The sequence below is a fragment of the Schistocerca piceifrons genome, chromosome 2 (assembly GCF_021461385.2).
Source record: "Schistocerca piceifrons isolate TAMUIC-IGC-003096 chromosome 2, iqSchPice1.1, whole genome shotgun sequence".
Taxonomy (NCBI): domain Eukaryota; kingdom Metazoa; phylum Arthropoda; class Insecta; order Orthoptera; family Acrididae; genus Schistocerca; species Schistocerca piceifrons.
In genome coordinates this window covers 795,115,262-795,139,310 of record NC_060139.1, presented here as the reverse complement: position 1 = coordinate 795,139,310, position 24,049 = coordinate 795,115,262, and the positions used below count along the sequence as shown (strand labels likewise).

Sequence of the window (24,049 nt, the reverse complement as noted above, 5' to 3'; positions counted from 1 at the left end):
GCACAACTTGACTAGAAGAAGGGATCGGTTGGTAGGACGTGTTCTGAGGCATCAGGGGATCACCAGTTTAGTACTGGAGGGTAAAAAACGTGGATGGAGACCAAGAGATGAATACATTAAGCAGATTCAGAAGGATGTAGGTTGCAGTAGATACTTCGAGATGAAGCAACAACAACATGAAAAGGATAGTTGCTACTCACCATATCATGGAGATGCTAAGTCGCAGATAGACACAAGAAAAGTCTGTCAGAAGCTTTCGGCCAGTTGTGTGAGCGAGGGAGAGTGTGAGTGAGTGAGTGAGTGTGAGTGTGTGTGTGTGTGTGCGTGCGTGCATGCGTGCGTGCGCGCGCGCGCATTGAAAGCCTTTTTTGCCAAAAGCTTCAGATGGTCTTTTTGTTGTGCCAATTTGTGACTCAACATCTCTACTATGTGGTGAGTAGCAACTATCCTTTTCATAACACTGTCAAAAAGGGATATCATTTGATATCATTCTGTCATAATGTAGTAGATATCTACTGCAAGATGGTAGTCCTTCCTTGCTGGTCTGTAGCTTCATTTTCTGCAGCTTTCAGCTCTGCTTGTTTAAAGATTGTGGATTGTTAGTACTTGATCCTTCCATCGTGTCCTTAGATGATGTAATGAAACTGGTCAATATACCTACCCTTTTTTTTTTTGGTCAAATATTGAAGAACACACAATAATTCACAACATGATCTGAAGAGATCGAAATTGCAAATTTTTTATTATCTATGTGTGAATACACACTTGTGAAGCATACGTTTGACTTAAAATAACTGTTTTATGAGGAACATAATTATTTTTGTATTTCTAATATAAATCACAGTTTTATTCATTTGCACAATTGAGAATATTTAGATTTAGTTTTATAATCATATTGTTTTCCATAACTGTTCCAAAAGATAAAATCAATAGAAGACTGTATTTCTTTTTGCATTCATGAAATATTATTGAAATCGTCATTCTTTGGCCAAGGATATTCATTATATCGATCATGTGAACATATCTTTGTGTTGTTGTCGTCTTCAGTACTGAGACTGGTTTGATGCAGCTCTCCATGCTACTCTGTCCTGTGCAAGCTTCATCGTCTCCCAGTATGCACAGCAACCTAAATCCTTCTGAATCTGCTTAATGTATTCATCTCTTGGTCTCTCTCTACGATTTTTACCCTCCACGCTGCTCTCCAATGCTAAATTTGTGATCCCTTGATGCCTCAGAACATGTCCTACCAACCGGTCCCTTCTTCTTGTCAAGTTGTGCCACAAACTCCTCTTCTCCCCAATTCTATTCAATACCTCCTGATTAGTTATGTGATCTACCCATCTAATCTTCAGGATTCTTCTGTAGCAACACATTTCGAAAGCTTCTATTCTCTTCTTGTCCAAACTATTTATCGTCCATGTTTCACTTCCATACATGGCTCTACACTCCATACAAATACTTTCAGAAACAACTTCCTGACACTTAAATCTATACTCGATGTTAACAAATTTCTCTTTTTCAAAAACGCTTTCCTTGCCATTGCCAGTCTACATTTTATATCCTCTCTACTTAGACCATCATCAGTTATTTTGCTCCCCAAATAGCAAAACTCCTTTATTACTCTAAGTATCTCATTTCCTAATCTAATTCCCTCAGCATCACCCGACTTAATTTGACTACATTCCATTACCCTCGTTTTGCTTTTGTTGATGTTCATCTTATATCCTCCTTTCAAGACACTGTCCATTCCGTTCAACTGCTCTTCCAAGTCCTTTGCTGTCTCTGACAGAATTGCAATGTCATCGGCGAACCTCAATGTTTTTATTTCTTCTCCATGGACTTTAATACCTACTCCAAATTTTTCTTTTGTTTCCTTTACTGCTTGCTCAATATACAGATTGAATAACATCAGGGAGAGGCTACAACCCTGTCTCACTCCCTTTCCAACCGCTGTACTGAAACTGATACATCACTGTTCTTGTTCACTTGGAGTGTGTGTAATGTCTTGAGGAGGAGGCAGTTGTGAAGTTGTTGTGAGATATAACAGTGATATGTTAGCAGTTCTCATTAAGAAGAATTTTAAATTTTGCAAACTGCTAAATGTGAAATAAATTAATTTTGAAGAGAAATATGTTCCTGCTTCGTGGCATTATTGATTTAATGTATTGACAAAGAGAACCTGCACACCTCTTTGCAGCTTTCGCATGATGGAATCATTAACTTATTATGACTGTGTCAAGGGAAAGGACAACTTACTACAAATTACAAGAGATCAGTTAAGTGCAAAATACTTTTACTGATTCTTTCACTCTTGACTTCGTGCTTTTAATGGCGGAAGACCTACAATCTCCAATACACATGCAGTAATTGCATAAAAATTGGATTTATTAACAACATTTTAATTAAATTTTGGTACTGTTTATGGTTCAAAAAGAGAGAAGAGGAGTCAGAACATCCCCTTGGGTGTTTTCCAGCAGGTTGCGATTGGAGGGCTCAGTTAGGGAGGGATCGGTCAATGTAGGGGTTTCCAAACCACTGGTACAGGTCATCTTTCATTCTTCATTCCCATTTTCCTTCCATAGTATTGTAGACAGGTCCATAGATCTTTCCAAGTATCTTCCTCCCAAAGGCACAGATTACTTCTTCAGTTTCTGCTGATGTCATCCAGGTTTCACAACCACATAAAACAGGGCCAGCCACGGCATGCCAAACTTCACACATACTTTGTGTGGGGCTGCAGCTGCGCCAAAGCTTGGCCTGTCACTAGACTTTGCTCAGTCCTTCTCAGATGTACACGGAACAGTGCGAAGTTTCATTTAGCATTGCATTGCAGTGTTTTTCGTTTGGTACGACTCTCTGAGTTAGGTAGAATTATACTGCCAGTGCTGTTTAACATTCACTATTTGTTCATGGTGTGAAGGATATTCACATGTCCAGTGGCTGTTTGCACAAAAAGAGAGTGTCTAGCAATCTATTCTCACAATGCTTTAAACTGTGGAGGAATGACAGAAGAGGGGGATGAATTTGCATAAGCAACAGTTACTACATATTTGCTATGAAATGTCATTACTATAGCATGCAGAAAGAATTTAAAGATTTAGTTGACAACGGAAGAGCAGAAAATTACAATGATTGACAGACAGGATTCATTATTCTGAACATCAAAAAGCACTTTTTGCTAAATTTGCAGAGCCAGAGCATGTTCTTTATCTTAGAACATTGTTTAAGCTGACACTGTTATCATTAAAAATCGTTAGATGAGCGAGAAACTGTAGTGTAGTACACTTTTAACACACCACAAACTTGACGTGCAACACCGTGGATTTCTGTCAGGTTTTTGCAAAATAAAGTTTTGGTCTTAATCTACTATTTTTTATATTCAATAATCATAGTATCTAGTATCATACCAGTAACAGTCCTACATCAAAACTAGAGGACACACTGGATGAAACAAAGGACAGACATTCTCTTGAGCCTTCATCTGCAACTTTTGTGTTTTCACTGTTATTGTATCACCCAGAATTCAGCATTCCTAACCTGTGCATTATTTATGAAATGATCTTTGTATTTAGACCTCCTGTATCATCCAGTGTTTAGCTCTACATACTACTGACATTGAGGCTTCAGGTTTAATTCCAGATTTTTTTTACAAGAGAATATATCTGTAATAGAGCGCACTCAGTGTAACGAATCAAAAGAAGAAGCTACTGGAATAAATATACTGTAAAATTTACTCACCATCCCCTGGAGAATGGTATCGCATCAAAAAGGCTGACCCCAGTCTGAGAACTGCATCACAGTTTTATTTACCAGAAGTAATGTTGGACATATTTTTATTCCATGCAACTATTCAATGCAGGACACAACTTAATTAGTTTGTAATTTTTGATCCATAGACTATAGCACAAAATGAAGTACTGAGATTTCTGCTGTATAATCCGATTACAGATCTACACTTTAGAACTGGAAACCATTTCTTGTCAGTATTGATACATTCTAGCTGTTATTATAGGCTTTTAACATTTAAAATTTTTGCATTGTTTGGTAAAAATCTGTAACTCAGTGAGTTTTATCAATATATGTGAGCCTATAGTTGTTTTAGACCAGCCCTCACACTAATCCTTGCATACAACTACAATATCTGAATAGAAATTCATACTGTATGTGATTTTCGTGCGATAATATTTTATTTGATAGTTTTGTGCATGTGTTTGCTCTGTTAATCAGGATAAAAGCAGATATTTCTGATTAGTTCAGTTTACAACCTTCAAATTAAGTTTTCTGTGGAAGTTTATCACTGTTTTTATACTATACACTCAAAATAACTTGTTTCTTCTCTGGGAGTGAAGGAATAAGTGGAAGTTGTATGACTTCGGGCTGGTGTGGAATGTTTCCGCATTTTGCCAACATTAGCGACAAAACGGTATACTGTGCTGCAGCATTGTAGCAGAAACTGTGAATGGAATGTTGATTGCACTGAGCTGCCTGCCCTGTGAGAAAGAGGTAGGACTTGTTTCCCCAACACGTCTCCTCACACAGCAGCCCATCGCCTAGACAGTGATTTTGTGCTCACACTCCTAGCAGTCCCTGTAAAAGGACAAAGTTATATTGTGTGTATAATATTCTTGAAGCTTTGTCTTGTTTTGCTGGCAAGGCAGCACATGTTTCTGGCACTTGCAGTCTACATCACACAAATTGCAAACTGTAAAATAGTGCACAGAATGAAAATTTATTTTGTGACACCACTCTTGCAAGGTATGTTAGATCAGAGTAATGATTTCATGTTGAATGTCATTAAGATCTTAAGACCTCTGTGTTCTTGAGGCTTAATGTTTTGTAGCAAATGCTTTACTGTTTGCCCTATACACTTAAATGTTTATTGTCTGAATGTCTGACATTCTTGTAGCACTTGTTGCTATCTGTTTCACATGGTGCTATTTTGATTGTAGGTGACAACACATCAGGAGGTATCAACTACAAGTTTCTTAAGCAATCTGGCATGCCTCATACCTATGCCAGACTGCAATCAGAGCCCACGAAACATGTACCAGTGCCAGGTGAGAATTATTGCTGTCCAGAAAAATATGCCACATTTTTATAAGTATTATCTCTCTCTATCTCTCTCTCTCTCTCTCTCTCTCTCTCTCTCTCTCAGAAAAGAATAAAATAAAATAAATCCCCGGAAAAGCATTTCAGTAAACATATTTCGAAGAACTATAGCTTTAATAAAGCTAAATGAAAAAGAGAAACATATCATTTATCCATCAGATTTCTGTAACTTTATGTTAAAATATTAGTATATGAAATCCCATGGCAGACGATGTCAGATATTGTTAGAAGTTGCAGCACATGCAGTGTGTAGCGTACTGGTTGTCATTGCTGGCTGGCGTGCTGACTGTTTAGGTACCTGTAATAGCAGCAAAACTGATATTTATTTGTTTTGTCTGAGCTCTTCTTTGGTACAATCACAACCGGTGCACTCCACAGGGTGGTATGTTCATCAGTAATACCACCGCATAATTGTCGATTGATGAACTTCTCCATAACCAGTTGTAGGTGATGGAGTACCCAGTATGGCTTACAGTACATAGGCAATTAATTCTCAGTTGGGATTGTGTTTTGGGTCACTGGGGTTGCTGGTAAAGACCAATGAGGATTAAACACATCTTCAAATTGTAATAGTAATTCTTCCATCGTTACTTCCTCTGTTCATTTCAGATGTTTCACTTTCTCATTAATGTCACACTGGTGGCTTGCATATGCCTAGGGTCCGAATTCATTCCATCTAGATGTTCTTCCTCTAGAATGTCCAAATTGGTGACCAACAACTCTTTAGACAAAGCCACGTCTTCAGTCCCAAAATTATCAGTACTGATGGGCACTACCTCCTCTCTGTCGATTTCCTGCATGCGTACTATACTCCTGCACACAAAATACCCTGCTTCATCCACCTCATTATTTTCTTTCTGTGGCTCAGCTACACATAAAGGCGGGTCCACTCTGAGTGCGCTATGCCGTGCCGCGCTGCTGCACCCCGCGCACAGCTGTAGCAGAGAGGAGTATGCCGTCCGCGCCCCGCGTGCCGCTCCGAGACGCGCACTGTGTTCCAGTTGGAGCACGCGCGTGGTCTGTATTGTATACACGTAACAAAAGAAAATTGAATCCTAATGATCTGTATTTATTTGGATAAAAGGTAAAGGTGTATGTGAATATGTAAAATTTGTGTCTGATTGTACTGTATATTTCCATAAATAAAGATCTGTAGTGTCAGCCACTAACCGGACAAGGGTACATCTCGAACCGGATATTCAAGGATGCAACAGTTTGAAAAAAATTATAAAGCATAATGCCACACAGCCCGCTTATCGTCTAGACGGTGGTTATGTAACCCGTCTGGCTCGGCGTTGGCGGCGCGCCAGCGGGGACGCACATACCTAGAACACCCAGTATGCGCGTCCAGGATAATGCTCTGCTGGCCACTGCGAAAACGCTAAGTCCTCACGAGCTGAAGCGCTGTCTAAACTGAGCGCGTGCAAACGCGCCACTTCCTTTGATGTACCGACAACAGCCGGAAAACTGCGCGGTGCAGCACAACATGGCGCAGCGCGGTTTGCCATCCACACTGAGTGCGCAGAGCCGTGCACAGCCATTTTGCGCAGCGCGGTGCGGCATGGCGCGCTCAGTGTAGACCCACCTTAAGACATTTGCAGGTAGATCTGTTCCTGCAATCACCGATAGTAGCTTCCTTCCACCTTTCGATGCTTTGTCACATGGACTGAACCTGAGTGCTTATGCATGCAGTTTAATTAGTTCACATTTTGCAGAGAGGAACCTTGCAGCAGTAAGTCACTGACAACAGATTTCCTAGATGAAATGACGTCCCACCGAGTTCCGAGGTCGATTTTAGTGCAGTGCTTATACAGGAAATCCATCCCATGGAAACTGCGGTGATCATCACCTGTACAAAGCAAAACTTCTGTATATTCCTGTAAATGTATTGCTCCCACCTGAAAACTGTCACTGAACCTAGCAAACGCAAGTCTTCACCCCCAACTCCACATAACCTATACAGTGCACCCATCAAGCAATGTTCCACTTCTGCACATGTTTCATTCATGCCAAAATTCTTTGGAGCACCACTCTAGGGGTGAGGGGCTCCCATTGCTGTTTAATTGACTTCATCCATTTCGTCCCTTTGTGTTGTGCCCCTCATCTGGTCTATTGTCCTGTTCTCATCCAACCCTACCACATTTCTTACACTGTGGCCAATGACAATCCCACCCTATGTGGCCCTAACATCCACAGTGGTAACACTTGATGTCAGTGGAAAAAATACTCTTATCTTGGATTCAAATAACTGTATGCTCTTAAGTCAAACACTGTGCCTAAGGCTGCAGTTTAATGCTTCTAATGCCCTCTGCTCTGCTCTGCTTCTTGTATCACTGTCCATTAACTCATAGGTATTGACACTGAGTGCAGTGAAGGTAGTGATTGTGTCTTCTGATGGTGTACTTCACATACGACCAAAATCTCTTTGGATTTTCGGCCATGTTTCAAGACAGTGTTTCATTGTGGAATTTATTAAAAGCATTTCACATTGAAGTTTGCACTAAGTTTTGAGCTTCAATAAAACATCACCAATCTCAGAGGTTTTGTGTTCTTTTAAATTTGACATACTTTCTTCATTGGTTCTGCAGCAGGGTTGTGACCTTTTTTGTGTGCCATGGGGTGATCAGGTCCATCCCTTATTAATCTATATGGTATATATATCTCTCAATTGTCATCAATACTATTTCTTTGAATTTAAGCCATATCTGATATATGCTTACATGGTTAGTTTGGAAGAAGAGGAGACTGTCTTTTAGGAAGGCATTGGGTAAATTTTTATCTGCTTTTTGAGTAGATATATTATGCATTTATTTTTGGTGGATTTGGATGACATGAAATTCAGCCTCACTACAACAGGGTTCTGCAAATAATCCTTGTATTTATCATGATGCTACCTGTTTTCTCTGGATTATTTATTCCTGAGAGGTCAAGAACATTTTCGCAACATTTATAGTTAGTGGGCTCCTGAATTAATTGTTCAAACTGATTTTCAGATAAAGCATTTAGTACAATTTCAGTTGATATTTAGTGTATACCACCCAATTTAAAGATGTATTTTCACTAGCGAATCAAGGGTAGATTAAAATCACCACCAACTATAATTGTATGAGTGGGGTATCTATTTGCAATAATACTGAAGTTTTCTTTGAACTGTTTAGCAACTATGTCATCTGAGTCAAGGAGTCAGTAGAAGGAACTAATTATTAATTTATTCCAGTTGTCAAGTATAACCTCCACCCACACTAACTCATAGGGACTATCTACTTCAGTTTCACTACAAGGTAAACTACTTCCAATAGCAACAAACACTCCACCACCCACCACCAACTGCATTTATTCATTTTTATCATTTCTAAACACTGTTACATCATTTGTAAAAATTTCAGCTGATCTCATCTCTGGCATTAGCCAACTATCTGTACCTATAACAAATTGAGCTTCAATGCTTCCTATTAGCGTTTGGAACTGTGATTCTTTCCCAACACAGCTATAACAATTTATGACTATAATTCCAATTGTTACTAGGTCTAAAATCACCCTTTGTTTGAAGTGCAGCCTTTGAGACTGAAGCCCTTTTTGTATTTTCCACCCAGTCCACTCCGCACTGCTCCTGCTACCTTCATAGCCACCTCCTCTGTGTGGATCCCTGACCTCTTAAGCAGAGCCTGATACCCCATCACTCTATTGTGCAAGGCAAGGGATTTGCAGCCTACATGGTCACAGAACTGTCAGAGCCTTTGGTTCAGACACTCCACTTGACTTTGTATCAAAGGTCCACAGTTGGTCCTGTTTATGGTGCTACAGATGGTGAGCTGTGCCTTCAGCTCACAAAAAAGACTGACAGTCTTTACTACTACAGGTAGCCACTGGAAACCAGAGAGAATCTCTTCCAATCCAAAGTCGGACACATCATTAGTACCAACATGAACCACCCCCTGCAGGTGGCTGCTCCCTGTGCTCTTTATGGTGTCTGGAAAGACTGATTATACATCTAGGATGACCCCCCCCCCCCCCGTATGGAACCCCCCCCCCCACCCAAGAGTGTATACTGGACTTTTTCCTGTCCTTGGCAGCTATATCCCTAAGCTGCCCCATTACACGCTTAACACCGGAACTCCCAACTACCAGTAATCTCACCCATCAAGAATGCCCAGATCTTGCAGGCTGAGAGATTTCTTCTGAAATAGGGGAACTGACTTCATATGATGCAGAATCATTCCCAGCCACAGATAGAGCATCAAACATGTTTGTCAGGTGAACTGGAGAGGCTTTTTTTCAATCAGTGGCCCCCCTCCCCCGATAGTGTTTTACTGCCTGCCCCACCTCAGAATATTGAAATGAGCTCTTGACCACAGGTGAAGGGTCAAACTCAATGTGGGTAGTGAGCGGACCTGTCACAGTAGGGGATCAGTCAAGGACACACGGGATGTGCTGGACATTCCTTGGATCCCCATGTCCTGCCCTCATGGCCAAAGCCAGCATTGCCTGGAACTATGAGCAGAGTGTCACCAACACAGCCTGCACCCTAACACAGCTATCACAGTTCCTATCCATACTAAAGATGGCAGAACGCTGAACATGTTTGTTTTTGCCCATTCCTTCTCATTATAGGTAACTTACCAGGGTTTAAGCTTGAAGTAACCTCCTTACATTGTGCTGTTCTCTACACTTGACACACACTATTTACCTTCAGTATATTCCACACACTCCAACACCTTGTTCTTGTTGAAAGTCAGGGACATTTTTTCCTCATACACATGTGGTAAACTGTGTGAACAAATAATTAGTAGAATATCTAGCAAAATGCAGATCAGCAACAATTAAAAGTTGCAGTTCTACCACCTCACGTATCTGCTATAATCTGGCATTAAATGACTGTAATAAATAAGTAAATATGGTGGATGGTTGTGAGTGCTTTCTTGCTGTTGGTAGTCCAAAATGCCCATCCAAATAGGGGTAAGAATTAGGGGCACAGTCACCGTCATTGAGTTTCATACAGGAATAGTGGAGATTGTCTTGGATTTATTGAAAGAAATAGCAATGTGGTGAAGATGACAACAAAAAATTCATAAGCAACAAATAATTGTCATGGTATGAATGGTGAAGAGAAAAAAAATGGGATTTAAAGTTTCATTTTACAAGTGAAGACACAACTGCAGGGAATGTGGATATCGAAAAGGGAACAAATGTGTTCACCATATAGCAGAGGTGCAAGTTGCAGATAGGCACGACATAAAGACTTGTCACAGATAAAGATTTTGGCCAGTATGCATTCATCAAAAATAGCACACACACACACACACACACACACACACGAGTACAGTCTCAGGCAACTGTAGCCTGAGACTGCAGTCGTTTGTGTGTGTGGTCTATTTTTGACAAAGGCATACTGGCCGAAAGCTTTATTTGTGACAGTCTGTTTGTTGTGCCTATCTGCAACTCAGCATCTCAGCTATATGGTGAGAGGCAACTTTCCTTTTCATAATATTGTTGCATTCCGTCCTGGATTTTCCATTGTTCGAACAAATGTGTTCATATTATAAATGAGGCGACATGGGACACGGACAAGTGTGAGTAGGACTCGGGCTCTGAGGGTGCCATACAAACATAATAATGTGTGTAGATAATAATAATAGTAATAATAATATCATTATAATAGAAGGAAACATTCCACGTGGGAAAAATTATATATAAAAACAAAGATGAGGTGACTTACCGAACGAAAGCGCTGGCAGGTCGATAGACACACAAACAAACACAAACATACACACAAAATTCAAGCTTTCGCAACAAACTGTTGCCTCATCAGGAAAGAGGGAAGGAGAGGAGAAGACGAAAGGAAGTGGGTTTTAAGGGAGAGGGTAAGGAGTCATTCCAATCCCGGGAGCGGAAAGACTTACCTTAGGGGGGGAAAAAGGCGCTCCCGGGGTTGGAATGACTCCTTACCCTCTCCCTTAAAACCCACTTCCTTTCGTCTTCCCCTCTCCTTCCCTCTTTCCTGATGAGGCAACAGTTTGTTGCGAAAGCTTGAATTTTGTGTGTATGTTTGTGTTTGTTTGTGTGTCTATCGACCTGCCAGCGCTTTCGTTCGGTAAGTCACCTCATCTTTGTTTTTATATATAATAATCATAATAACTGCATGTGGCTCAATGGCCTGGTGCAAGTCTCTATTAGTTGCTATTTGGTGACTTGCGTGCCCCTGACCTATCCCATCATCCAGCTGGCGAAAGTGGACCCATAGTTTAATGGGAAATCTGTACCCCAGGTTGTTTCAGGTGACAGAAGACTGAAAAATCTGTGGTCCAACCGAGACAATATCCCACAATGTATCAGTTTCCAGGCAAGTGCTTTGCCACTAGACCACCAGGCCCGACATGTGTTATAGATAGTTCATCTACAGGTTCTGATGAGTGAGTTTGCAAGTATCAATGTATGTGATATGCATGGCCCTATATTTTGTTTATATTGACTTAGAAGCTTAAATTATTTATGTCATAAGACCTTAGTATTTGACATAAATTTCAAGTTTATACCTCTAGCCATTCTTGAAGAAAAGGTGTCCTAACAGATGGATAGATAGACAAATGGACAATAAATGGCAGAAAAACTATTTTTTTATGTGATATGATACTAAGTTAACAAATTTTGGGATTTTTTTTTTTTTTTCTTTACTTGTATGGTGAAAACTTGCTTCTTGTTAAACTCCATGAGTCTAGGTTAAGGGGAAGTGCCCTATAGGTTTTGGTGAGTGAGTTTGCATGTACCATACATACGACATAAATGGCTTTATCTTTTCATTGGATTAACTTAGAAGCTTAACTTGATTATACTGCCCAAGGGACTGTTGACCTTAGTATGTGGCATAAATTTCAGTTTGGTACCTCTAAACTTTTATGAGAAAAAGGAGTCCTAACATTTGGACAGACAGATTGACGGACATACAACAAAGTGATCCTAAGGGTTCTGCTTTTAGCAACTGAGGTACAGCTCCCTAATAAGAAATCTTTGAAAATAAAAGAACAAATTGAATCATGCTGTAGGAATTGTATATTTGTGAGAGGCGAGGGAGAAAGTAGGATGAGAGCAGTGTGTGGAAGCTAGGGAACATTAAATGTAAATAAATTATAATTATTTGGATAGCTGTTACTTAATGTTGTAAGCGTATAGTAAAATTAAAATAATGATATAATCATTTAAAAGCCGTGTAATTTTACATTTTGTATATATTCCTTTTTTTATTCAAATGTACATACAGTTTTATAATTTTCACGTTAATTGTTCACAGATAAAAAATAATTCTTCCAGAGATGAATCAACTGAGTCTTGAATATAAGCCATTGGTTTATGCTGTGCATATCCCTGTAAATGGACTTCATTTTATTATAGATGCTATTTACTAAAACATTTGTTTTTGTACAGATGGGAAAGCAGACAATGGGAACACCATGTCACACATGGCATCTTCAATCTGAGACAAAACTCTATCGCCTGCAGACTCCGTCTTCACCACTTTTTAGACCAGTTCACCACGATATCATCGGTTTGGATGAATTTGCTATGGGCACTAATGCAATAGTTGCTGTCATATCATACACTGTAAGTTGGTAAATACTTCTACACATTAGCCATAGCAGGTTTGCCTGTGTAGCAAATTGTATATTTATAACAGATAATTGTAACCAGAAATATTCAAACTGACCCATATTTCAGATAGAGCAAAGGATTTATCTGCATCAGTGTTTGATTTGTAGGATCAGTGATGTAATAACAAAAAATTATTGCTGTGTTTTCACGTAATACAATGTGGAGTACTGTTGCTGAGAACTATATTAGATAACATTAACATTATTTTGAATCCTCAGAAGAACAAAGTCCATGTAGGAAATTTGCATTGGCAGTCTTTCCACACATAAGCTATTATTTAGCTTTGGCCAAATGGCTTATAAAGATGCGTTGACTCATCCAACGTGAATAGAGGACTTTAAGAGAATATGAAGGTATATTTCTGGGATAGCAAGAACTGATGCTGATTTAATAATTTCAGTGTGTCTCAAATACCTGTATTAGAATAGAATGTGACAGGTAGATGTAAAATTTTACTTTGAAAACTAACATTTACTAGAGCTATCAAATAAATATTTCTCCTGACCGATGTTCAGTGGGCTGATAGAATTGACATGTGGTGCCGTTAATAGTCCTCCACTCAGCTACGACTGGACTCTACAGACTTCCAAAGTAAAAATCAGATGTTATAAGGCCAGGAGAGTATGAGTTTCACAATTTCATTATCCAATTCTAGTGAGAAATGAAAAGATGAATGTTAATCTGTTGTATAGCATTGCAGTTAGAAAGCATTTGTTTGAAAATTTTCAGTGAGTGATATCAGGCTGCTACTTTAGTATAAATTCTGACAGATTCTCAACCACGTTGGAATGTGAATCTGGACTCTTATCTTGTGCAGGCACTGCTCTTACCAACAGAGTCAAGCTAATGTGCATCAATAAGCCTCACAGGAAAGGGTCTGGTTCAGAGTCCCTCTCTGGCACGTGGTTTTAATCTGTCAAGAAGTTTCACATCGTCATTCACTGTGCCACAGAGTGCAATATTCATTGTGGAGGTTAAACTGTTACCTGTCATGTCATTTCTTGTAATCGTGCTAATTCTGCAGGGTAAGCTGGAAAATCTTTGCGATTTGTGAAAACACTTAGAAATATACTGGCAGGTTAAAGCATTTAGGTAGGCTGGGAGACAACCCTCAGTACCTCACTTTTGAAGAGAATTTCCTACAAAAGTTAAGGGTCTAACTTAGAGTCCTGATCTAGGACACAATTGTTAATTGACAAGGACTCCTTTAACAGTAACACTCTACTGTATAGTAAATGTTTAACTCTGGAAGCTGGTTTAACTATTGCAATGAAATTTGGAAGTGAGATAACTGCAGCATGCATGATCATCTTGCTGCAATTTTATAGACACTTTCTTACCATTTGCTGAATGGTTACGTATAACAAAAATTCTAGGTTCAGAGTTGTACATTAAACAAACCAGAAAATGATTTAAACATGTACAATCATTGAGCTATCAGCTTCATGCAATAAAGCAAAATTATCAATGTGGCACTTTCAGACAGGATATGAAGTCAGGTATGTATAATGTAGTGTAATGTTCAATCAAATTAAAATCAGAACAGTATGCAGGGTGATCTCTCACTCACATGCTATGGCACAAAGCCATTGGCTCTCTGTTTGCATCACACTTTTTTTGTAAACAGGTCCCCATTAACCAGGAAACAGGGTTTTTCGCTACATTATGAGGGCACTTGCAACACAAATGTCTCCCAGAAAAACCAAAAAGGGTTTAACAATGTACTAGATGGTACAACATTCAATAAAATTGGGGATGATGTTCAAATACCTTTTAGAGTCTATACTGGAATTCTTTTGATCACATATTGCTTTTGTTTTTGACGTTGTCCGTAGTCGAGGAATGTACTGTTCACATGGCTAATAGCTTTATATTAACATTTTACAAACAATTACAAATTTGTTTTCATAACAAAAATGCTGAATTTGTAGGTCACAGTGTTTCCAAAATGCCGAATGTCTAGCTCACTGAGTTTCCACTTAAGTCAGATGTGAAGTACATAATACAATAATTTGGCTTGTGAGACATACAGATTACAACATTTACAGTTATGGATTAGTAAAAGAAGTGTATAATTCTTCACACATTAAAATTTCAGGAAAAATGACATTTGAGAATGTACAATAATGATAGACCATTGATTTTATACCAGATAAGTGAGCGAGATTTAACCAAAATTGAAAATCTCAAAGGCAGCTGAGGTTTAGTACTCCAGTGATATGGACTGTAGACAGGGCTGGTTTAAGGTAATATAGTGTCTGAAGCACTGAATAAATGCATGGCTCCTGTTCAGCAATTTTGTATCACTTCAGAAAGATTAGAGGCTGGATTAACCCTCGAGCGGGCGTGTCTATGTATAAAGTGCGCCAACCACAAATATCATTGTCTTGTACTGTTCCATTATTGTTTTACAATTGCAAGCATTTACTTATTCCTTCTTCTTTGCTTCAGCTAGCACTGTGATAAGTTGTACTGTCACACATCCAGGTGAGCAACAGTAACATAAAATAAACAGTGACTAAAGTGAGAAAAAATTTACAATTCATGCAAGAAAATGAACCAGATTCTGAGCTAGCAACGCAATCCCACAATGAGGCAGTTGTCTACCAAATAATTAGCAATCGAATACGAAGTTTGCTGGAATCTGATGCAACTGCACTTCTTGATGCTTTGAGTGGGTCATTACTGTGGGGTAACACTTCTATGCGTCAGCAGAGTGCTATGAGTGTTTATTTTAATACTGTTTAATGGAACAGAGATTTAGCTCATATATGAAAATTTGTTTTATCGTTCCTTAACTAAACTAAGATTGAACTGTGATTTTGCTCATACATGTTTACTTTGGTAACATAAAGACAACTATTCTTTACATGTGTATGAAGTATGTCCCACACCTACTCACGTTATAAAAAACGGTGCGCCTGCTCGCTCGAGGGTTAATGAAAAATAGTGGAAAGCTAAGATGTTCGTTTTAGTGTTTCGTGTTGTACATAGTCGCTCCTGACTTGAGTACAATGCACAGAACATTCTTACAACCATGTGAAACTATCAGAAATGTCCTTCTTTGGGATGTTGTTGAACTTGTGTGTCATATTCGCACCTTCTTCGGTCTCTCTAAACTGTCTTCCTTGTTTTGTAGTAGGTTTTGTAATGATAACACAGTCTTGTGACCTATAATGATTTTTTACAGGAAAGAATTGTCTGCATTTTTCATTCCAATCGAATCATACAAGGTGCCCACACATTTTTGCTTTTGTTCAGGATGCAAAATGTGTGAGACAAACTTTGCACTCACTTTCCTCTTTTTCAAAATGTTATGGAGAGTGTCTTGAACTCTTGATTTAGAGGTGCTCATTTTGTTGCTCTATTTTGATTTGTGACACGATGACATTGACACAATAGAGCCACACATCCAGTTCTTAGCATTGTCTTCTCACAACTGACTGGTCGAATGCACATTTGTTGTTTGCAGTTGTTAGTTTATGCGCTGGCCACAGTGGCCGAGCAGTTCTAGGCGCTTCAGTCCAGAACCGCGTGACTGCTACGGTCGCAGGTTCGAATCCTGCTTCGGGCATGGATGTGTGTGATGTCCTTAGGTTAGTTGGGTTTAAGTAGTTCTAAGTTCTAGGGGACTGATGACCTCAGATGTTAAGTCCCATAGTGCTCAGAGCCATTTGAACCATTAGTTTAAGCTGCCATCGTAGTTGCTGCATCAATCTCACTTATACACCTGGAATAAAATCAGTCTCAGAACTTTTTCGTGGACGGTGTATGCGCTCGTATCTTTTTAAATATATTACTTTACTTTCATCATTTGAGGGATAATGTTGAGATGTAGCAGGCTGGGATGGCTCCTCTTGCTGTAGTTCACTACTTAAATATTTTTTTGTTTTGTTTTTGAAAACATTGGAAAACCCAGGATGGAATAAGTCACAGACAGGCACAGCAGGAAGACTGCTAAACAAGTAAGCTTTCGGCCAGAAGGCCGCCTCCTGAATTAGACGACATGCATACACACATTCATGCAAACACAACTGACACACATGACCACTGTCTCTGGCTACTGAGGCCAGATTGCGAGGAACAGCATGTGATGGGAGAAGCAGTCTGGGTGGTTGGGGTAAGGAGTAGTCTGGGGCTGGGAGGGGAGGGGGAGAGATAACAGGGTGGGGATGGGGTCAGTAGAGTGCTGCTTGAGGGAGCTAGGTGCAGTTGGGAGGTTAGACAGAGAGCAGGGGGAGGGGGGGGGGTGGAAAAGGAGAGAAGTAAAAAGACTGTGGATGTATTGGTGGAATAGAAGGCTGTGTAGAACTGGAGTGGGAACAGGGAAGGCGATAAGTGGGTGGAGGACAGTGAATAACGAAGGTCAGAGCCAGGAGGGTTAAGTGAATGTAAGATACATTGCATGGAGAGTTCCCACCTGCACAATTCAGAAAAGCTGGTGTTGGTAGGAAGGTGGGAACTCTTTTTCTGCAATACATTCTACATTCCTGTAACCCTTCTGGCCTCAAACTTCATTAGTTGCTGTCCTTCACTCACCTATCCCCTTCCCTGTTCCTGCTCCAGCACTACACAGCCTTCTATTCCACCAATGTGTCTACAGTCTATTGGTGTCTCTCAATTCACCCCCCCCCCCCCCCCCCCAATTTCCCCTCGTCACCTCCCTTCTGCCCTCTGTCTAACTTCCTGACTGCACCTAGCTGCCTTACTCCCTCTCTACCTCATCCCTGTATGCTCCCACGAGCAGCACTCTACTTCCCCCACCTCTACCCTGATATCCATCCCTTTCTCCACCCCAGCCACTTTCTTACCTCCACCATCCAGATTGCTTCTCTCATTATGCACTGTTGCTCAGAGCCTGGTCGCAGCAGCCAGAGACAGGGGTCAGGCTTGTGCAAGATGCTTTTTTGTGAATGTGTGGGTATGTTGTCTAAATCAGGAGGCGGCCTTTTGGCTGAAAGCTTACTTGTTGAGCAGTCCTTCTGTTGTACCTATCTGTGACAGCATCTCCACTATATGGTGAGTAACAGTCTAGTCTTTTCATAATAGTGTATTTTTTTCATTATATACATAATGCATATGCAGTAAAATGACTAAATTCTTATCATGCAATTTCGTTAAACTTCATTATTCACAGTGTAATTTACAGTCTACTAACGATGATATTACCTTTAATTCATATGAAAAATATAATTTAAAGAAATATTCATAATCTGTGATAAGTATAAATTACGTGGATATCAGAATTCAATTATATTAAAAATGGTTTGTTTCCATTGTGGAATAAGTCGTTTGAAAGCTCTTGCTTCCCTCTTTCAAGCAAATATCTTACTTTTCTGAAAACGTAATATTTCAAAAGTTATTTGTATGTAAAGGTTATGTGTTTCAGAATATTCCGATCTTAACATGTAATTCTTTTCAGAATTTAGTGCCATAATTTCATATCCCTAGTTTTTCTGTTTCTGAAAATGTATAGGTTGCTAATTATTCAAATTAGAAGCATTCAGCCAGTTCAGACACTATGTTTTATTTGGACAGTCTGTGCCTGGTAATTGAAATGCTAACTTCTATGTCAGTAAGTCATGGTTGGACAATTGGAGTGTATAGTTACTATGTGTCAGTCTGGTAGTGAGTCTCCAACATATACAGTTGTTCTGTAGATAATTGCAGCTTGTTGAATTTTGAAACTTTTTCAAGTAGATGTAGGTTAATGACATATATTAAAATATTGAGGCTCCTATAGTTTACAAAGCTGATCATCACACTAAACTGTGTTATAGTAAATGTGTAGAGAAATGACAAAAAAATTATCGAGTGTTACGTGTATGTTTAGTTCATCATAGAAGAAGATAGAAACTGCATGAGACTTTACAAGGTAGTGGCATACCCACAGGTCGGTTAGTTACAGTGTCTAATAAAGTTTTATTTCACTAATTCAGGATGTTATGTACTTTAATTTTTGAGTCTTCCCAACATAGTGACCATTAATGAAGACTTTCAAACTACCCATCACACTTGAGTCATTAGCTCGAACCACATAGCAAGAAAAAAACCTGTTTAGACAACCAGCTCTTGTTAGTTTTGTTGTGAATGATGAAACTGAAACTATTTTGAGATTACGTGACAGATGGGTTTGGCTATGATTGCTAATTCTCAGTATCTTTTGCACATTCTTAGTTTTTTCAAATTGATATTGAATCAATACATATGTATGGTTTGACAGGGGGATCTAGTACGATTGAACATTTTTTATAGTTTTTTACCTCTTAAAACAATAAAATCGAGATGTGCAACTGTTTCAGTCACAAAGTACTACGCGGGAAGAGCAGCTAGTTTCATGTGCTAAAACCAATGACTGGCTAATTGTTACTTAGTATGTGATCTTTTAAAAGTTTCTTATATATATATTTCTGTCCATTTGTCTGATAGTTTCAATTTTCCAGAGAAATTGTTGCTCTGAGTATTGTCCCTACACTGCAAAACTTTTCATTTCCAGGGGTATGATATGGAAGATGCTATGATTATTAACAAATCATCATATGAAAGAGGTCTATGCCATGGATCAATTTACAAATCTGATTTTATTGAATTACCAACAGTAAGTTGTTTTTCATTTCCTTAGTAATAACATATCAGTGCATGCTGTTACTTACTGGGTTTTTAATTTATTGTACTTATAGATTTCTTTTAATACTGATCTTTCATATCACCAAGTGTGAAACGAAGGCCATGGCTGTTAATGCAAAGAAAATTGTTGGGTTTTAACTGTATCATAATGTATAAAGATTTATCAAAAAGGTTAAAATGACAGAAAAAAATTATTTTTGAGAGTTTCCCTTTGGCTCCATATGAACTATATGATTTATTTCAAATTAAGCTCTCATTTGTGTCCCATTTATTACAAAATGTTCATTAGTGTAGTGTACTGCAGTTTGAAGTTTACCCATTAGCTCTACTTTTTTTAATTGTGAAATATTTTCTGCACACTCTGAATCCTTAAAGTAGAGGAACTTACAATCTTCGTATCCCTTTTGTTTCCTTATTTCCTACTTCTCAGTACTTCCAGATGTTAGACCTTATAAAAATTCTAGACATTTAATGAAGTACTTTCACTGGCATATATGGCTCCACCAAGTGCCAACAGCCTCTGTAGGATGGATGGATGTATGGAAATCCAGGGCACCCTCATGCCCTTGAAATGAGAAATTTTTCTAAAGACAGAAGAACCTATTGGAGGTCATTGGCATAGGATGCAGAAGGTAAGGGAAAACCACTGGATTAAAGACCCTTGTGGTATCTCTAGTCCCACTGGGCAAAACTCTTCATGGAATGACTGTTCCTGAGAATAAATATTCCAAAATAATATGCCCACAATTGCACTTCTTGGTGGGCACTATCCCAGGAAAACAGTGTGCTGAGAGGTTAAAGAAGAAGAAGACTGAAATTTCAGGACTGAGGATTGGCACTTGAAATGTGAGAACAATGAATGAGAAAGGTAAACCAGAAAATCTGAAGAAGGAAATTATGCAATATATCATGAATGTTTTAGGACTCTGTGACATGTGAAAGGGAAGGAGAAGGAAGTTGGTTTTGGAGAGTATAAGATGATTTACAAGGGAGAAGACTGAAAAGGAGGAGGAGTAGGCGTATTGTATAAGAAGAATCTGGATAAGAACATATCAAGATAAAAGTGCCTGTCAGTGACAGGGTGATATCAATGAAGTGGCACAGTGGAAGCCTAATTTGTTCCAGTATACATGCTTACATCAAAAGCAGACGAGGAAGAGTTGGACAATATTATGAAATGGAAAGTTGCTACTCACCATATAGTGGAGATGCTGAGTTGCAGATAGGCACAACAAAAAGACTGTCACAAATAAAGCTTTTGGCCATTAAGGCCTTCATCAATCGTAGATGTACACACTCACAAATAAAGCTTTTGGCCATTAAGGCCTTCATCAATCGTAGATGTACACACACACACACACACACACACACACACACTCTCTCTCTCTCTCTCTCTCTCTCTCTCTCTCTCTCTCTCTCTGTGTGTGTGTGTGTGTGTGTGTGTGTGTGTGTGTGTGTGTGTGTGTGTGAAGGCCTTAATGGCCGAACGCTTTATTCGTAACAGTCTTATTGTTGTGCCTATCTGTGACTCAGCATCTCAGCTATATGGTTAGTAGCAACTTTCCTCTTCATTATATTGCTGCATTCCATCCTGGATTTTCCATGGTTTGAAGAGTTGGGCAACATATATGAACAAATAGAATAGGCATTTGAAGAAGATGCAAAAGGTCAAGAGCAATGATAATGGCAGATTGGGACAGTGTTGTGGGGAGGTGTAGTCATGGAAATGTTGTTGGACATTATGATGTACAAAAGCCCTGGTAGTTAGAAGAAGTGGGACTCTGGCAAAACTGAAGTATGAAGATGTTGATATCTTTACAAACTGTGTGGAAGAAAAATTGGGAAGAGTGAGTTCAAATTTGGATACATCAGAAGTAGAAAGGGGGGGGGGGGGGAAATGTGGAGATTACCATTAAATATGTAATGCTAGAAACTTTGGAGACAGAAGGTGCAAAAGTAGAAAAAAAGCAAGGATTAAAAAGGAATATATCACACAGAATGTACTAGATAAAACTGATGTGTGGAGAAAGAAAAAATGACTCTTCAGGAGAAGGAAAAGGAAATATAGAAAACAGTCTACTCAACAGAGAATTGAGGAGGATCACTTACAGAGCAAGAGAAGATTGGATGAAGAAGCAATCTGTGGAAATAGAACAATTAAAAAGGCAAGGAAAAATGTACAGAGTTCCAAAGTGAATATCAATGAAAGAACTGTGAAAAAGCAGCAAGCAAGGAATGCTATACAATATGAAGAAAACAAGAATATGTGAAAGGCACACATGCATTTATGATCTGTATGATTATATCAATTTAATTGGTTAGATAAAATATCTAATCACCAAGCGGCGGCAGAACGCACACATGAAAGACGTTGTGAAACGGAAAGTTGCTACTCTCCATAAAGCGGAGATGCTGAGTCACAGATCGGTACAACAAAAATACTGTCATAAATATTTTCGGCCAGTAAGACCCTGGTCAACAACAACACACACACACACACACACACACACACACACACACACACTGGTGGCCATTCATTCAGACAGACATCTTGTTGGTTGTCATGCCCACATAGATTGCAGCACTGTGGTTGCAGCTTAGCTTGTAGATCAAGTGACTGGTTTCATGGGTAGCCCTGCCTTTGACGGGCTAGGTGATGTTTGTGACTGGACTGTAGTAGTAGTCGTGGTGGTGGGAACATGTATGGGACAGGTCGTGCACCTGGGTCTATTACAGGGGTATGAGCCATGAGGTAAGGGGTTGGAAGCAGGGGTTGTGTAAGAATGGACGAGTATATTGTGTAGGTTCGGTGGATGGTGGAATACCACTATGAGAGGGGTGGGAAGGATAGTGGACAGGACATTTCTCATGTCAGGGCATGACGAGGTAGTCAAAACCCTGGCGGAGAATTAATTCAGTTGCTCAGTTCTGGGTGGTACTGAGGTACGAGGGGAATGCTCCTCAATGGCCAGATGGTGGGACTTTGGCAGGTGGTGGGAGACTGGAAAGATAAGGAACGGGAGATTTATATTTGTACAAGGTTTGGAGGATAATTATGGTTTATGAAGGCTTCAGTGAGACCCTTGGTATATTTTGAGAGGGACCACTCACCACTGCAGATGCGACAACCACAGGTGGCTAGGCTGTTCGGAAGGGACTTCTTGGTATGGAACGGGTGGCAGCTGTTGAAGTGGAGGTATTGCTGGTGGTTAGTAGGTTTGATGTGGATGGAGGTACTGATGTAGCCATCTTTGAGGTGAAGATATACATCTAGGAAGATGACTTGTTGGTTTGAGTAGGACCAGGTGAAGCAAACGGAGGAGAAGTTGTTGAGGTTCTGGAGAAATATGGATAGGGTATCACCATCCTCGTTTCAGATTACAAAGATGTCATCAGTGAATCTGAACCAGGTGAGGGGTTTAGAATTCTGGGTTTTTTTAGGAAGGATTCCTCTAGATGGTCCATGAATTGGTTGGCACACATAAAAGACAGTTGTAATTGGCAAGCTTTGGGAACCAGTGGCTCCTTCTTCAGGCAGCCACTGGCTCCAGAAGCTTGCCAATTACGACCATGTTTTATATGTGTGTGTTCTGCTGTCGCTTGGTGAGTAGATTTTTTATCTATCCAAATAAATTATTTATATATAAAAACAAATATGAGGTGACTTACCGAACGAAAGCGCTGGCAGGTCGATAGACACACAAACAAACACAAACATACACACAAAATTCAAGCTTTCGCAACAAACTGTTGCCTCATCAGGAAAGAGGGAAGGAGAGGGGAAGACGAAAGGAAGTGGGTTTTAAGGGAGAGGGTAAGGAGTCATTCCAATCCCGGGAGCGGAAAGACTTACCTTAGGGGGAAAAAAGGACAGGTATACACTCGCACACACGCACATATCCATCCACACATACAGACACAAGCAGACATATTTAAGGACCTTTTATTTTGTCAATAATTGAATGTATGATTGTATCAGTATTACGAAAAGGGTATTTGCTACTCACCATGTAGTGGAGATGCTGAGTCGCAGAAACACACAACAAAAGACTGTGAGCAAGTGAGCTTTCAGGCAACAGGGCCTTCATCAGAAATAGACAACGTACACACATACACTGATGCAAACCCAACTTACACACACATGATCACAGGCCAGAAGCCAAAGACTGTGGTCACGTGTGTGTGAGTTACATTCGTGTGTGCGTCTATGCGTCCTTGTGTTTTGTCTATTTCCAATGAAGCCCTTGTTGACCGAAAACTAAATTTCTGACAGTCTTTTCGTTCTTCCAATCTGCAACTCAGAATCTCCGCTGTAAGGTGGGTAGCAACTATCCTTTTCATAATATTATTACATTCCGTCCTGGATTATCCATTGTTTGTTGTATGATTGTATGGCTGATCTTGAAGGATTAGTTTTAGAGGATTAACAAGATTGTGATGAAAATCACTGGAGATGAAGAATAGAAAACTGGGAGGTGGAGAACACGATCCTGTATCTTAAAGAAAGGGTGAAATAACCTCTGAGACACAGAAGGCCTTAGGAAATGATGCTGTAACTAGAGTTACAAATCTGATCAGTTGGATATATGACACTGGTATTTGGCTTGAAGATCTCCTCAAGACCACAGTGGTTCCCTTCCCAAAGAAATGCAATGTCTGTCAATGTAAA

General features: G+C 39.6%; 1 protein-coding gene across 2 annotated transcripts in view; it reads left to right on the top strand.

The window, feature by feature from the left end:
* LOC124776198 (DNA-directed RNA polymerase I subunit RPA2) overlaps positions 1-24,049 on the top strand; it is a 237,911-nt gene that overhangs the window by 122,650 nt on the left and 91,212 nt on the right. For both annotated transcript variants that reach the window (XM_047251028.1, XM_047251029.1), the window contains 3 exons: positions 4,950-5,057; positions 12,529-12,705; positions 19,250-19,351. In XM_047251028.1, the coding sequence (XP_047106984.1) occupies positions 4,950-5,057; positions 12,529-12,705; positions 19,250-19,351 (387 nt within the window). The remainder of the gene's footprint in view (positions 1-4,949; positions 5,058-12,528; positions 12,706-19,249; positions 19,352-24,049) is intronic.